The sequence below is a fragment of the Pteropus vampyrus genome, unplaced genomic scaffold, assembly GCF_000151845.1.
Source record: "Pteropus vampyrus isolate Shadow unplaced genomic scaffold, Pvam_2.0 Scaffold349, whole genome shotgun sequence".
In the NCBI taxonomy this organism is placed as follows: Eukaryota; Metazoa; Chordata; class Mammalia; order Chiroptera; family Pteropodidae; genus Pteropus; species Pteropus vampyrus.
The window spans coordinates 2,040,960-2,063,590 of NW_011889130.1; the positions used below are offsets into that span (position 1 = coordinate 2,040,960).

The 22,631-nt window shown below is 34.8% G+C and overlaps 1 protein-coding gene and 1 pseudogene across 2 annotated transcripts in view; one reads left to right on the forward strand and one right to left on the reverse strand.

Annotated features, from left to right (window-relative positions):
* Window positions 1–22,631, reverse strand: part of CENPP (centromere protein P) — a 206,151-nt gene that overhangs the window by 168,750 nt on the left and 14,770 nt on the right. For both annotated transcript variants that reach the window (XM_011378955.2, XM_023522566.1), the window contains exons 2-4: window positions 19,316–19,497; window positions 17,602–17,690; window positions 10,413–10,501 (exon numbers count right to left, since the gene is read on the reverse strand). In XM_011378955.2, coding sequence (XP_011377257.1) covers window positions 10,413–10,501; window positions 17,602–17,690; window positions 19,316–19,497 — 360 coding nt within the window. The remainder of the gene's footprint in view (window positions 1–10,412; window positions 10,502–17,601; window positions 17,691–19,315; window positions 19,498–22,631) is intronic.
* On the forward strand, window positions 14,197–14,315 carry LOC111731129 (annotated as a pseudogene).

The following is a 22,631-nucleotide window of genomic DNA, read 5'->3' on the forward strand; positions in this document are numbered from 1 at the left end:
TTTATGTCAACTATAATTGAAAAATTACAAAATAAATATAAATGGATACCTCGCCTTCACCCTGTGCATTCCCTATCTCCCATCCTACTTTATTTTCCTCATAACATTTATCTATGTATTACTTACTTTTTATCAGTTTTATTTACTGTTTCCCATACTAGAAAACAAGTTTATGAGGGCAGAGATGTTTTGTTTTGTTCACTTCTACATATTAAGCACTGACAACAAAGCTTGCCATATAGTAGGTATGCACTACATTCCCATAGCATTATCTCATCATCTACTACACATTACTGGTTTTGCTCATTCCTAGTTTGTCAGTTTCATGAAGTCAGAAAATACATATTTTGTTCATCATTATATTCTTAAACATTAATACAGTACAAAGTATATAATATGCTTTCAACACATGTATTTATTTTTAAATTTACATATTGGGATAGGAGAGGTATTGCTTGAGCCTGGGAAATCTTTTAATTCCAGAATATAAGGAAGTGCTCGAAAATACAATAAGAAAATCCCATACAAATTCAGGAGCCAGCTTGAAGGGTTTCTCACTGATCAAATCTAAGATAATTTGAGCACCAAAATATATAAGAAGAGTAAGGAATTATAAGTCACTGATAAAAATATGAATAAAACTATATCCATAATAAAGAGATATGTACATATAAACACACATACATAGGGGAGAAGAGAGATTTATTTCTTAAGCACAAGGCATAATGGCTATTGAGAAATGTAGAGGAAGTACATTTGAAAATGAGTTGGAAAAAAATCAATCATCAGAGGATGCTAAATCTAGGTAAAAATTATAATGAAGAGTAGTATCTGTATGGTCACAAAGTGTCTACCTACAGACTGCCTATTAGTTGTAAGGAAGGAAAAAAACAATAACAGTGATAATGTAGTGGAGAATGAGGCAATGGTTTGACTGAATGATCAAAGTTAAAATCACCTCTGAGGGACAGATATTTGAAAAGAACAAAACATCACCCATACGGTATTTTACCATACATAAAGTAGCAACTGGTCCTAAGAAAAGATCAAAGACAAAATAAAGAACATTCTATTGGATACGGGTGGCAGGGGAGGTAGAAGAACCGTATTTTTTAAAAATAGCAAAGTCATAAAAGGCAAAAAAAGACTCTGAAATTGTTTCAGAATAAAGGAATCTATAGAGACATGACAAATAAATACAATACTTGACCCTAGACTGGATCATGTACTACAAGGAAAAAGATAATGCAATAAAGATAATTATTAGATGAACTACCAAAACTGGAATATGTATGGCAAATTAAATAAAAGTATTATATCGATGTCAATTTATAAAGTCGATCATGGCACTATGAATATATAAGAGAATATCTCTATTCTTATAAATGCACACCAGTGTATTTAGGAGAACAGAGCCACGATATATGCAATGTTCTAAAAAGGTTCCATGAGGGAAAAGCAACAGAAATAGTAAAAATCTGGGTAAATATAACAAACTATTAGTCTTCTCTTAAGTTTGTTAAACTATGTATAATAGTCAAAAGTAAAAATTATCTCAGAAGCTAAGCAGGGTCAGGCTTAGTTAGTACTTGGATGGGAGACCACCTGGGAATACCAGATGCTGTAGATGTTAAAAAAAAAAAAAAAAAAGGTAAAAATTATAACATTGTCCGACTGAGTTTTCAATCCATACATATGAATGTAATTCATATGAAAACTGTAACATGAAGCAGGGAGGGAAAGGAATCTACATGATTATAAGTCTTCCAGACTGTACTTACAGTGGTAAAGTATTAAACCTAAGTAGACTGTTAAAAGTTAGGTTATGTATGCTGCAATCCTTCTAGCAGCCAATTAAAAAAATTACAAACACATATGGCCCAAAAGTCAGATAAATTAAAACAGAATACTAAAAAATATTTAAATAATCCAAAAGAAAGCAGGAAATGGGAACAGAGGAACAAATGACCAAAGGGGACGCAAAGAAAAGAATGAATAAGAGTAGCTGCATTAATAGACAGCTACATAAACATATATTTTACAGGAAACACGAGATTAAGTGTTAAAACTTATTCCAATATCTATTACAAATACCTTTTTAACATCTGAGTGAAAAAAATACTCTTCAGAGAACATAAGCCCATAAAGAGTAGCAGTTACTTCATTAGAATTTACAGGTCAAAGTGACATGATATTTTCATCTCTATCAAACAAGGTAGCTAGAAATAAGTTCATGATCATGTGATGAGGGAGTGAGCCAAGAAAAAAAAAAATCTTCAAAACTACAAGGCCAAAATATAAACACACACTACAGACACTGAGAAAGAAAGAGAAACAGACTGCTCCATTACATAAATTTTAAAAAAGAACTTTATTTAAAAGTGGAGTAAGTCACAATTCCATGAACCCCATTTACATTTCCATAAAAGGTACTCTATTACAGCATATGTAGTTTTCCATTATAGAAAGAAATTGTGTGTCATATAGCTGTAAGAGAGATTGTAATTTATTTATTTTTCCCAAGCACAGTCCAAACTTCACTAAATATAAAACAGATGTCATGGATTTCTTTCACAAAATGCTGGAGTAGTCAGAAAAGTAAAATAACTTTAAATGCCTCTTTCTCAAGGACAAAGGAAAACAAAGAGAAATTTAGAATAAAAAGTCTAAACTTTAATTTCAAAAATTCCTAGGAATATTAGGTTTAAAACCAGCTGAATACCAGAAGTTAATTCACTAAAATATTATCAGTTGCTCTCACACATCGCTGGTGGGAATGTAAAATAGTATGGTTGCTCTAGTAAAGTTGGCAGTTTATTATAAATTTAAACATATCCTTATCACACTACCCAGCAATTTCCACTTCTGATTAATCACCCTAGAGAAAGAAAACTTATATACACACAAAAACCTCTAATGAATGTTTATAGCAGCTCTACTTATAATCAACAAAACTGGTAATACCCCAAATGTTTTCCAATGGGCAAATGGATAAACTAGTATTCATACAATGAATACTACCCAGAAGTGAAAAGATGGATGAATCTCAAAGGAATACTAAGAAGGCAGTCTCAAAAGGTTACACACTGTGATTTCATTTATTTGACATTTTGAAAAAGGCAAAAACTCTAATGATGAAGATCACAGCAGGTTTTGCCAGGCGTTAAAAGTAGAGAGAGGGTGTGACTATAAGGGACAACATGAGAGATTTCTTTCTGTGTTGATGGAACTGTTCAATATCCTGATTGTGGTGGTGGTTACACAGAAACCATTCAATATGAATAAAAAGAAAAAGATTGAAAAAACAAACAGAGGCTCAAGAACATGTGGGACAACACTAAAAGGTTTTACATTTATGTCATCAGAGACCTAGAAGCAAAGGAGAAAAAGTATTGAGGAAAAAAATTTTTTTTCGAGGAAATACTGACTGAACAACTCCAAATTTGGTAAAAAGACAAATTCAAGAACCTCAAGTAGTCCCAGAGATGATAAACACAAAGAAATCCATGCCTAAACACATCATAATCAAATTGAAAATAAAAGAAAAAGAAATTATCCTGAAATCAGAGAAAAATAGACACATTTCATACAGGGAAACATGGATTCAAAGAAGGTAGATTTCTCAACAGAAAACATGGAGGCCAGAAGAAAGTGAAATAACATTTTTAAAATATGGAAAGAAAAGACCTGTCAATCCAGAATTCAATATCTAGTGAAAATATCTTTCATGAACAAAAGTTTAATAACGATAGTCTCAGATAAATGAAAACTAAAAGAATTTGTCCAAGTGAATCTACTCAAAAAGAAATACTAAAGAAAGTTCTTCAGCTGAAAAGAAAATGATACCACAGAAAAACCTGGAATATCAGAAATGAAGGAAGAGCAACCAAAATGGTAAAAGTCTGCATAAATGTATCAGATTTTACTTCTTCTAAATTCCTTAAAACATGTAAAAAGGCAGAAAATAAGATTTATAATATCATCTGATCAGTGTTTCAATGTATGTAGAACACATGACTAAAAAAAGATTAATTCTAATCTCTATAGCAATCAGAAATTATATATATACATACACTTTACATATGTAAGAGATATAGCAAAAATCAACTTAAAATGGAATATTGAAAAGTATTCAAATAATCCAAAAAAGGCATGAAAGGAAAATAAACAAAAAAAAAACTCACAAGAGAGAACAGAAAAGATAATTGAATGGTATACCTCAATCCAAACATATCGATTATATTAAATGTAAATAAATCATAGATCTAAATGTAAAATATAAAATTATAAAAATTTCTAAAATTTTTGAAGAAAATCTTCATGACCTGAGGTTAGGCTAAAAGTTCTCAAGACATTATACTAAAAACATGAGAAATTCTTAAAATCAAAAAATTTTGTTCTTTGAAAGATACCATTAAGAAAAAGAAAAGACAAGCTACAGGATGGGACAAAATATTTGGAAATTGCATATACGACAAAGAATTTATATGCAGAGTATATAAAAACTCTCAGAGCAACAGTAAGAAAAGAAATGAAGCAACTTCTTAAATTTAGACATTTTATGGGATATTCAAAGCAGGCCCATAATACTGAAAACCATTATAAGTAAATATACGACATCACTCAATTAAGTGACAAGTTTAATTGTAAATTACATTATTACTAATGACTGCATTTTCAAATGTATTTATAATAAGTTTACAGAACTAATTGATCTGGAAGCAATGTCCTGGAAATATATTTCTTTTTATATGGAAATATACATATTTATGTTTTTTTATAGATAATTTTTTTTTAAGAATAGACATTGCTATGATTTAGGAATAATGGATGGATGAATAAATTTTAGATATCAAAGTTTTGCTGTATATAGGAGAAAATAACTTTTTTTCATGTGCTCTAATAGTCAAAATTTGTTCTGTAGTGCTGTTGTCAGAAAATAAAATGGCAAAGGAATGCTCAAAAACAATACAAAACAAAACAAATAACCCAATAAAGCAATGAGTAAAAGACTTGAACATAAACTTCACTAAAGAAAATAAACAGATGGTAATTAAACACATATAAAGATGCTTATATTTCTAACCATTAGGAAAATGAGATATACTACACTCCTACTAGAATGGCTAAATTGAAAAACACATAAATACCATATGTTGACGAGACTGTGGAGCTACCAAAACTCTCATGTATTGCTGGCTGGAATGCAAAATGGTACAACCCTCTAGAAAATGGCCTGGTAGTAAAATACACTTAACATATGACGGAAGAAACTAACTCCCAGGTATTCATCCTAGAGCAGAAGTCAGTAAACTTTCCTTAATGGGCAAGATAGTAAATACTTCAGGCATGCAGGCAATATGGTCTCTGTTACAACTACTTCACTCTGCTATTATAACATGAAAACAACTATAGACAATATGTAAAGGAATGGGTATGGCTGTGTTTAAATGAAACTTTTATAAAAATGGGCAGCTGGTCTGTAAATCAGTTTGCCTACCCCAACTAAGAGAAATGAAAACTTACATTCACACAAAACCCTCTATACAAATGTTTATATAACTTCTATTCATAACAGCAAAAAACTGGAAACAACCCAAATGTCTTTCAGTGGGTAAATAGGTCAACTATGGAATACTCATATAGTAGAATACTATTCAGCAATGTAAAGGAAAAATATATTGATACAAGCAACAACAGGGATGATCTCAAAGGTATTATCTTGAGTTAAATAAGCCAGTTGCAAAAGTTTACATACTGTGTGATTCTATTTGGAAAAGGCAAAACTCTATTGATGAAGAACAGACCAAGGGTTGCCGGGGCACAGGAGTGGGAGTGGGAGTTATATCTAAAACAGGGCAGCATGAGGGAGTTTTTTTTTGGTATTAGGGAACTGTTGTTTATTCTGATTATGGTGGTAGTTATAAGAATCTATATTTGTGTTAAATTGGTAAGACTTCTATGACCAAAAAAAGTCAATTTAATTGTATGTTAATTAAAATATATAAAAACAAAAAAAAGAAAGAAAAGGAAAGTAAATTACAAAAGAGGTCAAAAAGATCAAAGGAGAACTTTGAGAAATGACCAGTCTTGGCAGTGAGGTTGAAATATCAATGGATGGGTTTAATAACAGCAGCTTAGACACAACTTGAAGAAATATTTATCCTTTACTGGAATATACATCTAAGGAGATAATCTAAAATAACTGCATGGAAAAGCAACTATTAAAAAACAAGATTCTTTATTTAAAAAAAAAAGGGAAATTTGAAAAAGAGATACACAGAACTGTTATAAAAGACAAGTATGGTCAGTGAAATTGAAAACTCAATGGATGGGGTTTTAAGAGCAGTTTAGTCACAAAATGAAAAAATAATTACTGAAATATAGATCTGAGGAATAATCAGAAATAAGCACAGAATAATGAAGAGATAAGATATAAAGAAAGGGTAAATCAGATGCAGAAGATAAAAAGATTATATGTCTCAAACTCCAGAATGAGAATCAAAGTAAATCAGGAAAGAGTTCTGCTGCTACTTAGGATGCAAAAAGCTGCAAAGAAGGTTAATCTCAACCTAACATCAAGGAAATTCTGAATAATCTATAAAATCATAACCTTTCTTTAGCTCATCAAAGACTTGAAGTCACAAGGTAACCAAGTAAAGTAACATTTCTCTCCCTCAAAGAAGGACAGGAAACATAAACTGTTCATCTTTGGTTAAACATAGAGGAGGGAAGCAGCCACCACACAAGTGGATTACAAGAAATCAGCTAAAATTTCAACAAATTCTTAAAGACAAATGTGAAGTAGAATATCACCATAGAACAGATGGGAACCCGAGACACAAAGGGATTCCATCAGAAAGATTGGGGTCATGGCAGCAGCCTGGAGAGAGCTCCCACCAGTGGCACAGGCATGAAGAGGTGATCAGCTGCTGCTAGGGTACAAAATGAATCCAGAACTCTTCTCTGACGTGAAAGAAACATCCTAAGCCATTGAAGAAGAGGCAGCAAAGTAATGGAAGAAAAAAAATCCCTTACTTCAAGAGAGAAGCAGAAATCAAACTTATCTGACTCTGGGAGAGAGGCAGTAAACACTCCTGCTACCAAGGCAAAGATCCATTGTTTCGGGAATGGGGCCAGAGACAAAAACCTTCTGTTCTGTAGAGGGGCAGGAAACCCACTGGGCCCAGGAACCTACACTAGTACCAAGCCTATGTCTGCTACCACTATGGGAGGAACAAGGAACCCAAGACCATTTACAGACCCAGGTTGAGTTTGGCTGCACTGGGAAGAAGGAGCAGGAATACTGGAGAGCCCTACCTCCAAGGCACAGGTCCACAGGAGCTGCCCAATACTGAAAACATAGGATTCCCTTTGTTCTCACCGTGAACTTCACACCAAGTAACAAGCATCACCTACTGCTAATGGAGCGTCAAGTGCAAAGAAAGATTTCCCTCTGAGGTAAAGACACATAGGGACTGTTGAGAGCCAAGCAGAGCTGGGACACTGAGGTAAACCCTCCAGTTCTCAAAATCCCATCCTCAACATAAAGAAGAATTGAATTTAAATTCACTGCTGGAAGTATTTGAAGCCTATCGTGCCTGAAGGTAATGAAAGCAACAAAAATCCCAAACCCAGCTCAACTGCTGCCTACCTTGAATTAATCTCCATACTAACAGCCTGATAAAAGAAATGTGCCCATTTCTGGGCATAAATACTCTTTGCTTCAGTCTCTACCATTTTACTGTAGATAAAGTCCATCATTCAATAAAAAAATTATGAGACAAAAACTCAAGAAAAAACAACTCAGTGGAAACTAATCAGAAGAATTAGACTCAAAGATGATTCAGATGTTGGGAATATCAGACAGAGACTATAAAATAACTATGATTAAAAATCATAGAGACAGAAAGAAGGACTGTGGTTGACAGGGGCTAGAGGAAGAAGGAAATGGGGAGATGTTGCTTATGTATATATAGTTTCAATTTTACAAGATGCAATGAGCTATACAGATGGATGATGGTGATGGTAGTACAGCATTATGAATATATTTAATACCACTGAACTTTACACTTAAGAATGATTAAGAATGTAAATTTAAGTTATATATATTTTATCACAATAAAAAAAATTGGGGAAAAAATATGAGCTACTACAAAGGAACCATGAAATAATCTTGTATCTTAAATGTGGTGGTGGTTTCACAGAAGCTACACAGGATATCTCCTGTGGATAAAATGGCATAGATATGCTTATAAAACTGGTAAAATCTGAAAAAACTCTGGATTTTACTAATGTCAGTTTTCTGGTTTTGTTAGCATTCAACAATTACATGAGATGTTACCATTGTTGGAGGCTGGATGAGGGTGTTTGAAATCTTTTTATATATAGGTTATTTTGCAAATACCCGTGAACCTATGATTATTTCAAAATTAAAAGTTAAAAACTGTGTAAGAATAGATGAACTAAGACTGGCAAAATATTGATAACTGTTAAAGGTGCCTAATGGGTAGATGCAAGTTAATTATCATAATATTATTTTTATATATATTTGAAATTTTCCATAATAAAACATTAAATAAAAAATAATTCTGACTAATACATTAAGAGATCTAGTGGAAAAGTTGGACAACATGCATGAATAAGTGGGAAATTTCAGCAGAGAGAGATTTTAAGAATCAAATGAAAACGCTACAACTAAAAAACATTACATTAGAGATAAAAGATTCCTACAATGGGATCACTGGCAGACTGGACTACAGTTGAGGAAAGAATCTGTAAACTTGAAGATAGGGTAAAAGAAATTATCCAAACTGAAATGGAAAAAAATAAAAGGAGTGAAAGGCATTGAACAAAGCATCCAAACACTGAGACAATATATCAAATTGTCTAACATATGCATAATTAGAGTTACAGAAAAGTAGAGAACAGAAGAAGTATTTGAAAAGATATGGTGGAAAATTTTCACACAAATACACTCTAGATATAGCACAAACTGTGGAAAAGAGAAATTAAGAGAAAGGTTTGAAGGTGGACCAAAATACACACAATGAGAAAATAACAATATTAACAGACTACTTGTCACAACCTATGCAATCCAGAAGACACTGAAAGGGTATCTAAAGATATGAAAGATACCCAGTTGTCAATGGTCAAAAACACATTCCTGGTTTTCCTCCCACCTCTCAAACAGTTCCTTTTTAAATTCCTTGGCAGGATCCTTCTCTTCTATTCAGCAGTACAGTTTAGAATTCCTCATGGTTCAGTTCCAGTCCTTTTCCTATTTTCACTCTATATTCTCTCCATAGGCAATTTCATTCCTGCTCAAGGCTTTAACCTCTATCTACTGGCAGATAACTCCAATGTTATGTCTCATACCTACACCTTTTCTGAGCTGCCTTCTCCATATTTTTACTTTGGTGTTTCACAGGCACTCAAATTCAATACGTCCAAAATGAAATCACAATCTCATTTGACTCGGTCCTCTTCCAACTTTCCCTATCTCAACTACTGCAATCACAATCATCAATAACTCCTGACCCCTCTTATTCAACCAACACCATGCCCATTCAATTATACTTCCTAAATATCCCCAAATCCACCCAGCTACCATTATTCTAGTCCAAACTATAAACTTCTCTTGCTTGAACTGTCTTAACTGCCTAGTCATTGGCCCTCCTGCATCCACTATTGCACCCATTCAATCTCTTCTTCCTTCAGCATCCAGAATAATTCTTTCTAGGATGTCACACCTCTGCCTTTCTTAGACTCTGCTTGAAACCTTTCAACAGCTTTGATCTTAGGACTGTGATCAAACTCCTTATACCAAACTCCATATAATGTGGACCTTCCATACTTTGCTAGCTTCATTTTATATCACACTACCCTGCTCTTGCCTTCCTCGAATGGTTAAGGCATCCTGCCAGTTGCTCACAGATGCCATGCTCCCTCCTAGCACAGTGCCTATGCACAAGCTATTATGTTGAAGATCTCTTTGTTAGTTTATGCCTACTAAGTTTTCAGATGTCAGCTCAAGTTTCAGGAACTCATTCCATGTTCTCCCACAAAGTTAAATTTTTGATATGTGCTTCAAAAGCATTATGCAACTCTTCCCTGTAGCATTTAACATAGACATAATTTTAGATTTCTGTGATTATTTAATACCTGACTAGGCTACAAATTCTATGAGGATCAAAGATTATATGTTTTTGCTCACATTTTAATTTTAATGCTTAGTGCATAGTGAAAGCATAGTAAATTTTTATCGAGTGAAAGAATAATATAGAGAATATAGGCTTAAATATAAGCCATAATAGTGTGATGCTTTCAGAAATATTTTGATATTTATTTATAAATTCAAAAGTATAGAGTGAAAACAATCCCTAAAAAAATAAATCTGTAAAATATCTTACCTGGACACAAATTCACTTAATTCTGAATATGAGGTGGGCTCCATTATTATGTTGAGGTCAGTAATAACAGAAGATAAATTCTCCTTATTCTAAAATTAAAAAAAAATATATATGTATCAGAGCACAGTAACTTTTAAATAAAATAAAAAGACAAAAATAGCTTAAAAATATGAAAATGAAATGCCACCAAGTAAGAGGAAAATGTAATCATTAGAAGGTACTGAAATATTGGTTATTTGTTAAAGGAATAAAATTAGATCCTCGCCTGCTACCAAAACCCAAAATGAACTTTAAATGAATTACTTTCTTAAAAACTGAAACCATAAAATATTAGGAGGAAATATAGACATTTAAGTTAATAAGTAAGGAAGAAATCTCTAAGCAAACAATAATAGAAAAATAAGCAAATATAATTACATAAAAAAGTCAAAATATCTATATAAAAATGACTATGACTAAAAGAGAAGCAATAAACAGGAAAATTTTTACCATAAATATAACAAGAAGATAGGAAAACTACAAAGAAAAAGACAAAGAACATGAACTAAAAAGTCAAAGAAGTAAAAGACAACTCACATGAAAAACAACATTCGTTCTCACTAGTAATAAAATAAATGTAAATTAAAACAATGAGATTTTTTTTTTTTTTTCTATAAAATCATTTGGGCAATGTGTAACTTAACACATTCAGTCTCTGTTCCAGCAATTTGACTCCTAAGAATCTATCTTAAAGTAATAAAGACAAAGACTTCTGGCTACTTATTACAAAAAAACCTCCCTCCCCCCAAAAACTCTACATTCAATAATGGGGATTGCTAAATAAACTGTTACATATTTTGAACTGCAAACTCAGGTTTTCTTCTTTAGTAAATTTTCTTCTACTACATATTTGCCTATAATTTCTCTCACATTTTTTCTATTCTTTTTTTTTTGGAAAAATCATATATTGACTCTCCATTGTCTATTTCCAGATTTTTTTTCATTTTAATTGCTCTTACAGGTGATTTTTCTCAAGTCTATCCTCCATATTATATTCTACTCCTGGCTACTTCTAATGCAGTTTTCAGCACTATAATCATCATTTTCTTCCTTGCTTCCTTCCTTCCTTCCTTTTCCTTCCTACCTTCCTTCCTTCTCTCTCTCCCGTCCTCCCTCTCAGCTCTCTTTTACTCTTACTAAATTTTCTTTATATGCTTTCATTTGAGAGTCAGAACAATTTTTATATAGCATGTTCTTGTATTTCTTGGATTAATTCTTCCAAAGTGCATTTATCTCCATTTTCTTATTAATTCCTTTCATGGTAGTGGTTTTACATAAGTCCTAAAAGATGATGAAAGAACTCTGCACCATCTTTGTGCTTTGAATTTTGTTAATAGGAATAGGTCTAAAAATTTTTGCTATTTCCTAAGAAAGACTGAGTGGATACTCCTCAGCTCTTCCTCATTTGTAGGATTACTATCTGACTTGCTGGAAAAATGAATATTGATGGTTTGTAATCTTCGTTTAGCTTTTTAGCTGCTCGAAGGTACAGTGGGAATTGTTAGGAATAGCTGCAGTTTAAGTAGGCTATCTGTGGGCATATACCACTGTAATCAGAAACACACATTCTAGAGGCACTCTTACAACTCAAATAATAAAAAGACAACCCAATTAAAAACTGAGCAAAGGATCACAACATTTCTCCAAAGATGATATACAAATGGCCAATAAGCATATGAAATGATGCTCAACATCATTAGTCATCATCTGTTAGTTGAATTTGATCCAGTATTTCTACACCTAGATATATACATAAGGAAAGTGAAAACATGTCTATTTAAACACTTGAACATGAATGTTTATAACAATATTACTCATAATAGCCGAAAGGTGAAAACAACTTAAATGTCTATCGACTGATGAATGAATAAACAAATTGTGATATATCCTCACTATGGAATGTTATTCAGCCAAGAAAAGAAAAAGGATAAAGTAACAATACATGCTACAACATGAATGAACCTTGAAAACATTACGCTAGGTGAAAGAAGCCAATTAAAGAGACCACATATTATGATTCCATTTACATGAAATGTCCAGAATAGGCAAATCCATAGAGGTAGAAAAGAGATTAGTTGTTGCTTGGGTCTGGGAAGAAGGGGGGGCGGGGGATTGAGAGGTAATAAGGAGTATGGGATTTCTTTTTGAGGTGATAATTTCCTATAATTGAAGTGGCGATGGTTGTACAGCTCTGTGAATATACTAAAAACTAATGAATGTATACTTTTTAAATGGTTGAATTATATGATATGTGAACTATATCTCAATAGAGTTTTTACAAAAAAGAAAAAAATCTGAGGCATGTCTTATCTTTTGTTTGAGTATGTGTGGGTGTGTTGATTTTGGCCTTTCATCCATTAGGCTAGGCAAATAATCCTGTCAGCATAGAGTCTATGATTTACTAGCCCCTCTATATCTCTCTCTCTTTTTTTTTTTTTGGTGGAGCTTGATTCTGTCTAGCCACTGGTAAGCTGACTTCAAGATACATGCTATTTACCCATCTCTCTCTTACTTGTCATACTGCTAACCAGGTCAATCTTCCCCAATTAGTAAAGGAGAGAATGGAGCTTAGAAACAAGCTGACCTCAAATCTCCAGCCTGAGTCTCAGCAACACATTCCTTCCTACCACAGTCCATTTAACTTAAGTCCAAAGTTCTTCTTCTCTACGACTTAAGGATTATAGGTAGAGGCATTCAGGAAAAGGGTCCTGTTAACTTTGCAAAATTAATATTCTCCTCATGAAGCATCCTATATAAGATTTCAGTGTTTTCTTTCATTCACATTCGATTATCATCATTAGGTACATTTCTTTGGAGCCTGTGACAGGATTTTATTCTTTTTTAATTAAAAAATTTCCTATTTTTGAATAATTTTATTCATTTCATTGGGTTTAAAGAAGAGAAGTTATGAAAAGATACTTAGTCCGTCCCTCTCCCACAAACTTTCAACCATCTTATTTATTACACTGCATGGACTATGAATGCTGACACGTGTCAACTCTGATGTTCTTACAATTCCGCATAAATAGTACAGCACTAACAACACCAGACAGTAAATCTGGGGAATGGAGTTGCATGTTCCAACCACACCTGACAACAAAAGCTGTGCCAACGAGAGTGATCATTCAAATTCTCCGGGTATGTTTCTGTATAAAATTACGGAGCTGACCTAGATAATATATAAAGTCACTTTTGGTTCCAACATTCTGTTAATGTGATTTTAGGTGACTTTTGCTTTTACTATTGTATTATTGTGTTTTATTATAACACCATTCTATAAGTAGGACAGCTTTATTATTTAAATTAAAATTTTTTTGATAGCTAAACATCTCCCTCTGGTGGAAATTTTATTTAAAAAAATGTTTTAGAACACAGAAGGTCACTGTGTCCTCATCAGTTTTTTTTTTTCCATCAGTCTTAACTATAAAAATTTGTTCAACATGTAAAATGGTAAAACCATTTTAGAAGGCAATCTAGTACCATCAATCAGAATTTACATGTACATCTCCTTTGACTCAGCAATTCTACTAGAAATATATTTCTAAAGGTATACCTATATGAGTAGGCCTAGAATATGTGAGGGTTTACCACTAGTAAAAATTTCAAAATAATTCTCATTACCCCATTACATCAGAATTCTAAGCAACAAAAATTAAAAATGAGTCCTTTGTTCCTTTATTTTCCAAAAATGCCTGAGTCCCACATGAGTTATCCCTAAAATTTTGCTGATTAGAAAACTGTTTGTGTCTATGGCCTTGCTAACCTGAACAAGCCCAAACCCATCTGATCTTGGAAGCTAAGCAGGGTCGGGCCTGGTTAGTACTTGGATGGGAGACCACCTAGGAAGACCAGGTGCTGTAGGCATAAAAATTAAAAAAAAAAAAAAATAAGGGATTGTAAGCTGACAAGGTCCTTGCAATCTGTGAGGTCAACTAAGGGTTGACTTGCCTAAAAAATAAAAATAAAAAAATAAAAATTAATAAAGTAAAATAATTAAAATGGTTTGTGATTATAAGATCTTGCTTACCAATCTGGTCCTCAAGAAGAATCACAAAATTGGAAAGAGGTATAGAGAAAGTGAGTGTTCTCAACACAGCCAGGGAAAACTTGCTCTTCCTGTAGCAAGTCAACCAAACAGTTCAAAAACACCTACATAATTTGAAATGTAAAAGACAATTACTATGCTCTGTGTCTTTCCAAGAATATCAACTATTCCTTTCAGGTTTTTTTCCTGCATTCCCTAAAGCATCTGGGACAGAAACTGCTGGTATTCCCCAATTTTGCACTTCATTCTTGCCCCACATTTTCATTAGCCACATGGCCATATATAATGAAGACTAAATTTCCAGCCTCCCTTGCTCTAACTTATCAGCCAACAGAATGTAGATGAAAATTATGGGTGTTACAACTTCTAAAAAGTTTTCTCAATAGCAAAGGTGAGCCCTTGTTTGCCCATCCCCATTCCTGATGCCTGAAATGCTAAAGTGATTCACACCATGATTTTAGAAGCCATGTGGTGACAGCGGAGCCTGATGATCATGAATCCACCATACTAGCCCTTGAAAACTTACTCTGCAGTTTGCTTAAGCAATAGAGAAATAAACTTGTACCTGCAACCACCTTTTTTCTAAGTTTTCTGTCATGTGCAGCTCAACTAATTCTGATTCATTCATCATGTGAGCTAATGGTATAACTTTAAGTCATTATTAGATTGTCACAAAATTTTCAATTATGCCTTAGTGGTATGGGATCAGAATATTAGCTTAAAATACTATTGATATGGAGGGAAGGGCTGGGCTGGTGCTACCACTGCCTGGTAGGAGGCAGGAAACATGGCCACTGCAGTAGGGGGAGCAGGGCCTGTATGGCAGGATCCACATGGCTGCGGTCTTGTCTGTGCTGCCTCAAAGCAGCCACCCAGGACCAGCAAACTAAACCACTGTGAGAGCTGCAGGGGCCCATTGTCAGTTCACCCTGGGAATGCCTCTGACCAGGGAATAGCCGTTCTTCAGAAGCACATCATATTATAAAAATGTCCCTAAACTGTGACCTCATCTTTGATCTGACTCCTGATGGAATCAAACTGCTTGATGCTTTCCTTCAGGGGTTTAAGGTGACCAAAGTATGCGACTTAAAATAAAGTTAAAATATACAGTCTATTTTATCTCTCAGGCCATAGCTCTACTAATGAGCACACTGATGAATATTTGTGCATCTTAGAATGTCCAGCTCCACTGAGTAGCTCATTCAACTCAACTTTAGAGGACGATCTCTTTTTTCAGTTGGACTTGTAGACCAACCTCTCAAGAGCAAGCCTAATTTTGCCCATAATATAACTTCTCCCCAGATAACCCATGGAATAACTATGGGAAAAGATGAACACCTATAACAGAAAAAACCTGCAGGACTCCAAAGCTACTTAGGATATGGCCTGTAGTCCTGGCCTATTAATGGAGGCCAGGATGCATTTGATGTATCACCACTCTGAGTTTAGGATCACACTGGCCACAAAGAAAGAAAATGTAGTTGGTCCTTCTATAATGCAACCTTCTGCAATGGGGCACATCTAGGGGTTCTTGGGCCACACGATGGAGAAGCCTGGGGTCTTGGCATGTGCTGTCTATCCCAAACGAGACCATTCCATTTGGGTCCATGACCTGTTTTAGTCTTCAGCAGATGATCTTTGAGGTCAGGCAGAACAATGATATCACTTTGGTAACCCTGAGTGGTTCCAAAGCCTGGTGCCAGCCTGCGAACAGTATAACTCCCCTAGGGCCACTCATCACCTAAGCTCCTGTGTTGTATTCTGTTCAATCAGCTTTGGCAATACCACACTGTGGATGTTCTTGGTCACCCTGGCAGTGTTGAAAGGGGACAGTTTGAGGTAAGAGCAAGCTGGGAGCTCTGTCATCAGATGAGGGGCCTAGAAAACTCGTAGCTCATTCTCAGCCTGCCAGGATTTGTGATGACAATCAAGACCATGGACTGCAAAGAGTTCTTGAGAAGCAAAATCTTCTAGCCCAGTAATTGGACCCAGGCACTCTTGACTAGTTGGGGGTGTCTGTCTGATACCTAAGGAGGCAGGGTCCTGGTTACTTGACATCAACTCCTGTCCTATATAAAAAGGGACTATGGAGCTGTTTTTGTGGCTGAGGACAAGGATGTGGAATCTTGGCACATGACCATGAATGCAAGCAAGTACCTTGTCCATAGGACTCGGTGTGATGACCAGTCTACACCCACTTAAGTTATCTTATAAGCTAAGGCCAAAAGCAGCCTGCTTGCCCTTCCTTGATCCTTTCCTCTACACATACTCCTTGTTGGCCCAGCTGGCAAAACTCACTACTTGAAAGTGCTTTCTGCTATCAAAGCATAAGCCTCGCCCCTGTCAATTCTCAAAATTATGCCTGGATACCACTCTTCTCAGAGCCAGCCTTTCAAAGTGTCTGAGACTTGTTCTTCTGCTTTACCCTGGTCAGGTGTTGCATGTTACCATTCTGTCTGATTCCTGATTTTATGTGAAAAGCTTAGCCAAAAGTATCTTCCTCCTATGTTGTATCTCAGCAGTTCAGAACTTTCTGGCATAACCATGAACCACCTTGGAGTCTAATCCTCCAGCCCTGAGCAGTCTTCAGATGGCTGTGGTCCCAGATGACCATTACTTCATGAGAGGCCCTAAGCAAGAACATCCAACTGAGAGGATCCCAAATTCCCGACCCACAAAAAAAACAGATGAGATAAAAAATGTTTTCATTGTTGTTGTTTAAGCCACTAAATTTTGGAAAAATCTGTTAAGCAGCAATAGATAATGGATAATACATGGCTGGTATATCAGCTAACTAGTGAGGGCTTCCGGGACTGTTTCCATGATCTCAGGGATTTCACTGGGAGCCCAGGAGCTTTTGGCTACTTGTGGCTCCAATAAAGCACCTATGCCCTTGACAACAACCCTACCATATGCAGTTGCTGGGTTACTATAATTATACCTTAAAAACTTTTGAAATGATACCACTTTGCAAAAATGTGCTACAAGGGGACCCTGGTTTATAAACTCTTCCTTAGCTCAGCCACTACTGGAGGCTGGGGGTGGGTAGGAATTTTTTATTTCACAGCAAAAGAATCTGTTATCACAACATACTCCTTAATTTACCTGGATTTCCAGAATCTGAAATTCAAGTTGAAATGTAATCATGTGGCAATTTCCTGATAATCTGTGACTCTGTAGAACTTTCTTTATATCTGTAATACAGAAAAATAAATATTTTGTTTCCAAATAATAATTTTCTTCAAATATCTGTTATTTAATTTTGTGTGAATACCTATACTATTCATATGGGCATATGCATGAAGTAAACGTTAGTATTTGCATTGAAAGTATCTAGAATAATGTGCACCAAATTGATTACCTTTGTAAAATAGGATTAAATCAACTTATATTGTCTATTTCTCAAATATATCAAAGATTAAGAAATAGAAATATGTTAGTACCACCCTAGACAAGTTTGAATCATGATAACTGATAGATGTTTTTCATTTTTTCAACATTACCTGGTTCTAGTTAAAGATGTTAAATTGAATATATGTGTTTATGTGCTCTCTCTTAGAACTTTATTAAAATGATAGCAAAAGTATTTTTTGAAGTATAACCTGAATACACTTAAATGCATAAAATGACCTATTCTTAAGTATACAGCTCAATATTTTTTTACATATGTATTTTCTATGTAACTACCACTGAGATCAAGATACAGAAATTATAAAGTACCCCATGAAGTTGCCTCATGCTCTTTCGCAGGCTATACGCTACTCCCCTCCCCAAGAGATAACCACCATTCTGACTTTATCACTACATAGTTTGACTAATAAAGGTATTCTGAGGAGAGCACAATTCTACAAGGATAGGTAGGAGAAAGATGAGAGTAACATAATTTTAGAAGCTGAAAATCAGATGGACGAACTAGGTATCACATGGAAAAGTAGAACTGAAAACTGAAACCAAGCCAGCAATGGGGAAAGCTCGGATTCAAGACCATTTACATAGCAGAATACCAGAAAGGCATTCTGAATCAGCAGTACCAAGTATCAACAGATGGGGGTGAACTTGGGGCTCAAAATAAGAAGACTGAGACATTTGCACTGTAAAAGTCTTATACATGGCCTAACTTCACTCTCCATCCTCTCTGTATTCCATCTCTTCCTTTTAAGTACCTAAAGTGTCTAAATTCCATCATTCATTTCTATATGAAATTCAAACTTCTACTGAGGTGAGCTGCCCACTCTCCCTCTTCTGCTGTCTTGAAGGTTATTTTGATGGAAATCAGGAAGCGTTTCCGAAAGTGATTTCTTCTTTAGGGAATGCTAACTTTAGTCAAAAGTTCCTGATATCCAATGGCACAGCTGAATTAGCTTCCTCTTTTCTGTTAGAGCATCACAGATCTTTGGCAATAAAACTTAGTTATTGAGACCCAAAACCCTCCTCAGTCAAATAGTCCAGCTGCTGAAACATTTAATTTTGCCACAGGCCATATTAATTAGGATTACAGCACTGCAGATGAAGCAGCTCTCATGTCAGTGGTGGGTAACTCCTAAGAATTACAAAATTAATGGTATTGTTGTTTTTACAATCCCTTATTGCTGTCACTTGACTAAAGTTATGAGAGACGGTCTTCTTTAGTATCTACCTCAGGCAGCTTTTAAGAGTATTATGTACACAGTGATATTCAAAAGACACCCTACAAAACAAATGTACCACGACCACACATTCAAATACCCTGCAGAATTTTAATTCAACCATATCCCAATCAATTTCCCATGCTTAACAGGGTAAGCTTCAACAACACTTCTAGATTAAAATGAACACTTACTCTTTTCCGCCACTTCAGTGCTCATTAGGTTCTCTGTCTTCTTGGAGTAATTTCTTATATTGATACCAGTAAGCGTACTTAGAAATAGAAGTTCTGATTCTAAATGTCCAAGATTACTTCTCAGATCTTTTAAAGATTCCCATCCTTCAGAATCTGATTGGTATATTTCTTGAAATGATTTTCTAAAAAGCAAATATTGGAAATAATTACTCCAATGAATCCACCTAATATCTACAAATTTCTTCAAACAATTCCCATTTTGTCCTCCTTACTCTCTTCCCATTCAAACCAACTCAAAACCAATATGCCTTAATAACACTGCAACCTTTACTCACAACATAAAACCAACTTAACCAAATCATACTACCATATTTCTACATCTTGGAAACAACTGTAAAATAAATTATAACAGGAGTACTCTGTGAAATTAAAGTGTCCATTTAGGAATGTTTAAAATGTTCCAACCTAAATGTCTGATATCCTAAGACATCTCAAATTATTTTAAAAGATGTTATGAAATTAAAAACAAAATAAATTAGTTAGCTGCAACTTCCAAAACAAGTATCATATAGAGCATTTTATATTAAAAAAGAAATTCTCAGGAAATCTAAGAATACAGGGGGTAAAAATTCCAAAGGAATAAGAAATAGCATAATCTCCCCAAACAACACTACAATCAGATATTCTTCTTTGAAAACGTGTAACTCTACTTTCCTTGAAAAAGAATAAAATTTCAGCTAATAATTGCATTGAATGGTATTTTAGTTTTTGTCATACTTTATTGCCTTAATACTCTCTGCCATATCCTACACTGTTGACTTCAGCCATCTTAAAACATGCCTTCCTTGGATTCTGGGGCATGATTATCCTGATTCTCATTTCACATCTTGGGTTCTCCGCTGTCCTTGCTTCTTACCTGCAACCTTAGAGGAAAACCCAAACACTCTTGCCTTTGCTATCCTAAATATGCACTTTCCCATTCCAGAGAAATATTTGATTATTAATCTTAGCTCCTCTATGCCAGTAAATCCTAAAGCACACCTCTAACCATATATCACTTCTTCCTGCAAAGTAGATTTAGCTTGATAACCCATTAAATGTTCTTTTCCCCTCAAATTAGCTTTTCCTCTAAATTCCCCTACTTATACTAATGGTAAAAGTTGTTCCTTTATAGCTCCTTTATAGTTCCTTTATAGTTCCTCCATATCTTTGGAGTCACCCTTGGCTCCATTACTCCCTTCATATCTGGATCTACTGCCATACTTTCTACTCTTTCACATAGCAATCCCTATTTTTCTATTCCTAATTCCTCTACATTAGCCTATGCTCTTATGTCCTTATACCATGTCTCTAAGAAATAACCTAACTCTGTATTCTTCACACTGGAAATCCAAAACTTGTACAAAATTTGTAGTTAACTTTTTAAAATTGTGTTTTAGTACTAATTTGAAATATTAATATAAGTATATTCTGAGAGAATACCATGTGTTATTTTGTATGTGCCACCACTGATTGATGAAAACCATTACTTTAAACATAGAAAGATAATGAAAAAAAGAGAGAGGCAATCTTCATTTATAAATGACAAGTTCCTGTCAAGTGAATACTAAATAATGTCACAGCAAACTATAAATGAAATGTCAAGGTATTTCCAATAGAGCAAAGTGATAAGAGAACTAAATCATCACATTAAAAGATAAATACGTAAAACTCAAAAAAAGAATCTGTGGCTGGGAAAGGGGAGAATGTGGAGTTATTGTTTAATGGGTAAAGAGTTTCACTTTGGAGCAATGAAAAAGTTCTAGAGAAGGATAGTGGTGATAGCTGCATCACAATGTGAAAATACTTAATGCCACTAGACTGTACACTTAAAAACGGTTAAAATGGTAAATTTTATGTTATATATATTTTACCACAAAAAAAGACAAACTGCATATTTTCATTTATAACAGTGATTTACTTTGAGCAAAATATCATTGACCCATTTCAATGAATAATATTAGTTTGAATAATTTTGGATTATGAATTTTATTGGTTATGAAGTTTTATTTATAAATTTGTCTTGTTAGCATACATTTTTTTGGTCAAAAGTAGAGGTTCTCAAGAATTTGTCTCTTTTAAATGAAATCTACATGAGACTTGAATTTAAAAGTCAATAAGCTAGTATTATGGAAAGATAATGGAGTAGGAAGCACCAAGAATCTGTCTTCCCATCTGGAAAAAAATTGCACTGACAGAATCTGTCTGATATAAACTTTTTGGAACTCTAGAATCTGCTGAAGGCTTGCAACTTCCAAGAGAAAACTTGGACATAAATTATGATCAATTTTGGCTCGTAGTACAGTAGTAGCTACCTATCCCCAACTCCAACTACACAGCAAGCAGCTGTGCATATGTTCCTGAAGCAACTTGCACAGAGCTTAGAGGAGCCAGGGGGAAAAAAAGGACTCGGACACCAGCAACACGGTGGACTGAAAGACATCCCCAGATCTCTCCCCTTGAAACAACAATAAGCTGAACATCTAAAACTCAAACATAGGCATAAGAGCTACCATAGGTCAGAACCCCGATGTTGGGTGATAGACTGGGAGAAAAAAAGAAAGCTGCCTCTCACAGCAGGAGCTCCCTATAGGAGGAGGGGTAGGGGAGAATATGCGGCGACTTTCCTAAACAGCACTACCTGGGAGAGCTGTAAGCTCCACGCAGCCAGTGGCAGTGCCCAGGAATCAGGGAAGAAACCAGAGAAGCGGGGAAGGCAGGAAAGCAGGGATGGCAGAGAAAAAACAGTTCATTTTAACCAGCTGCATTTGCAAAACTGAAGCTGAGCTGCAGCCCGCATCCCCCAATCCAGAGGGTCCCTCCTCCCATATCCTCTGAGACCGAACACTGCAAAGCCCCAGGGGAATCTGAACAAACACTACCGATACTGTCGCTAACACTGACAGGGACTGAGACCAAGAGTAGCAAGTGTGATTGAAAAACTATGAGGAAAAAAAAGGCGTTATTAAGACATTATACAAAGCAGAGATCCAAGAGGCTCACATGCCACCTACTGGAAACCAAAACAAAAATGCCTTCTTTGTAACAGGCTAAAGAGAGACCTTTATACAATAAATCATCTTTCTGGAAAAAAAAAGCAGAATACACTTCCATTAATGCCTAGGTGGAGAAATAGTCCATTAAACACCATGAACAACCAAGGAGACGAGGCAGTTCAGAAAGAAAGAGAACAATCTCCAGAAAATGAGCTTACAGATATAGAAATATGCAACTTAAATGACAGAGAATTCAGAATGGTACTTCTGAAAAAACTCAA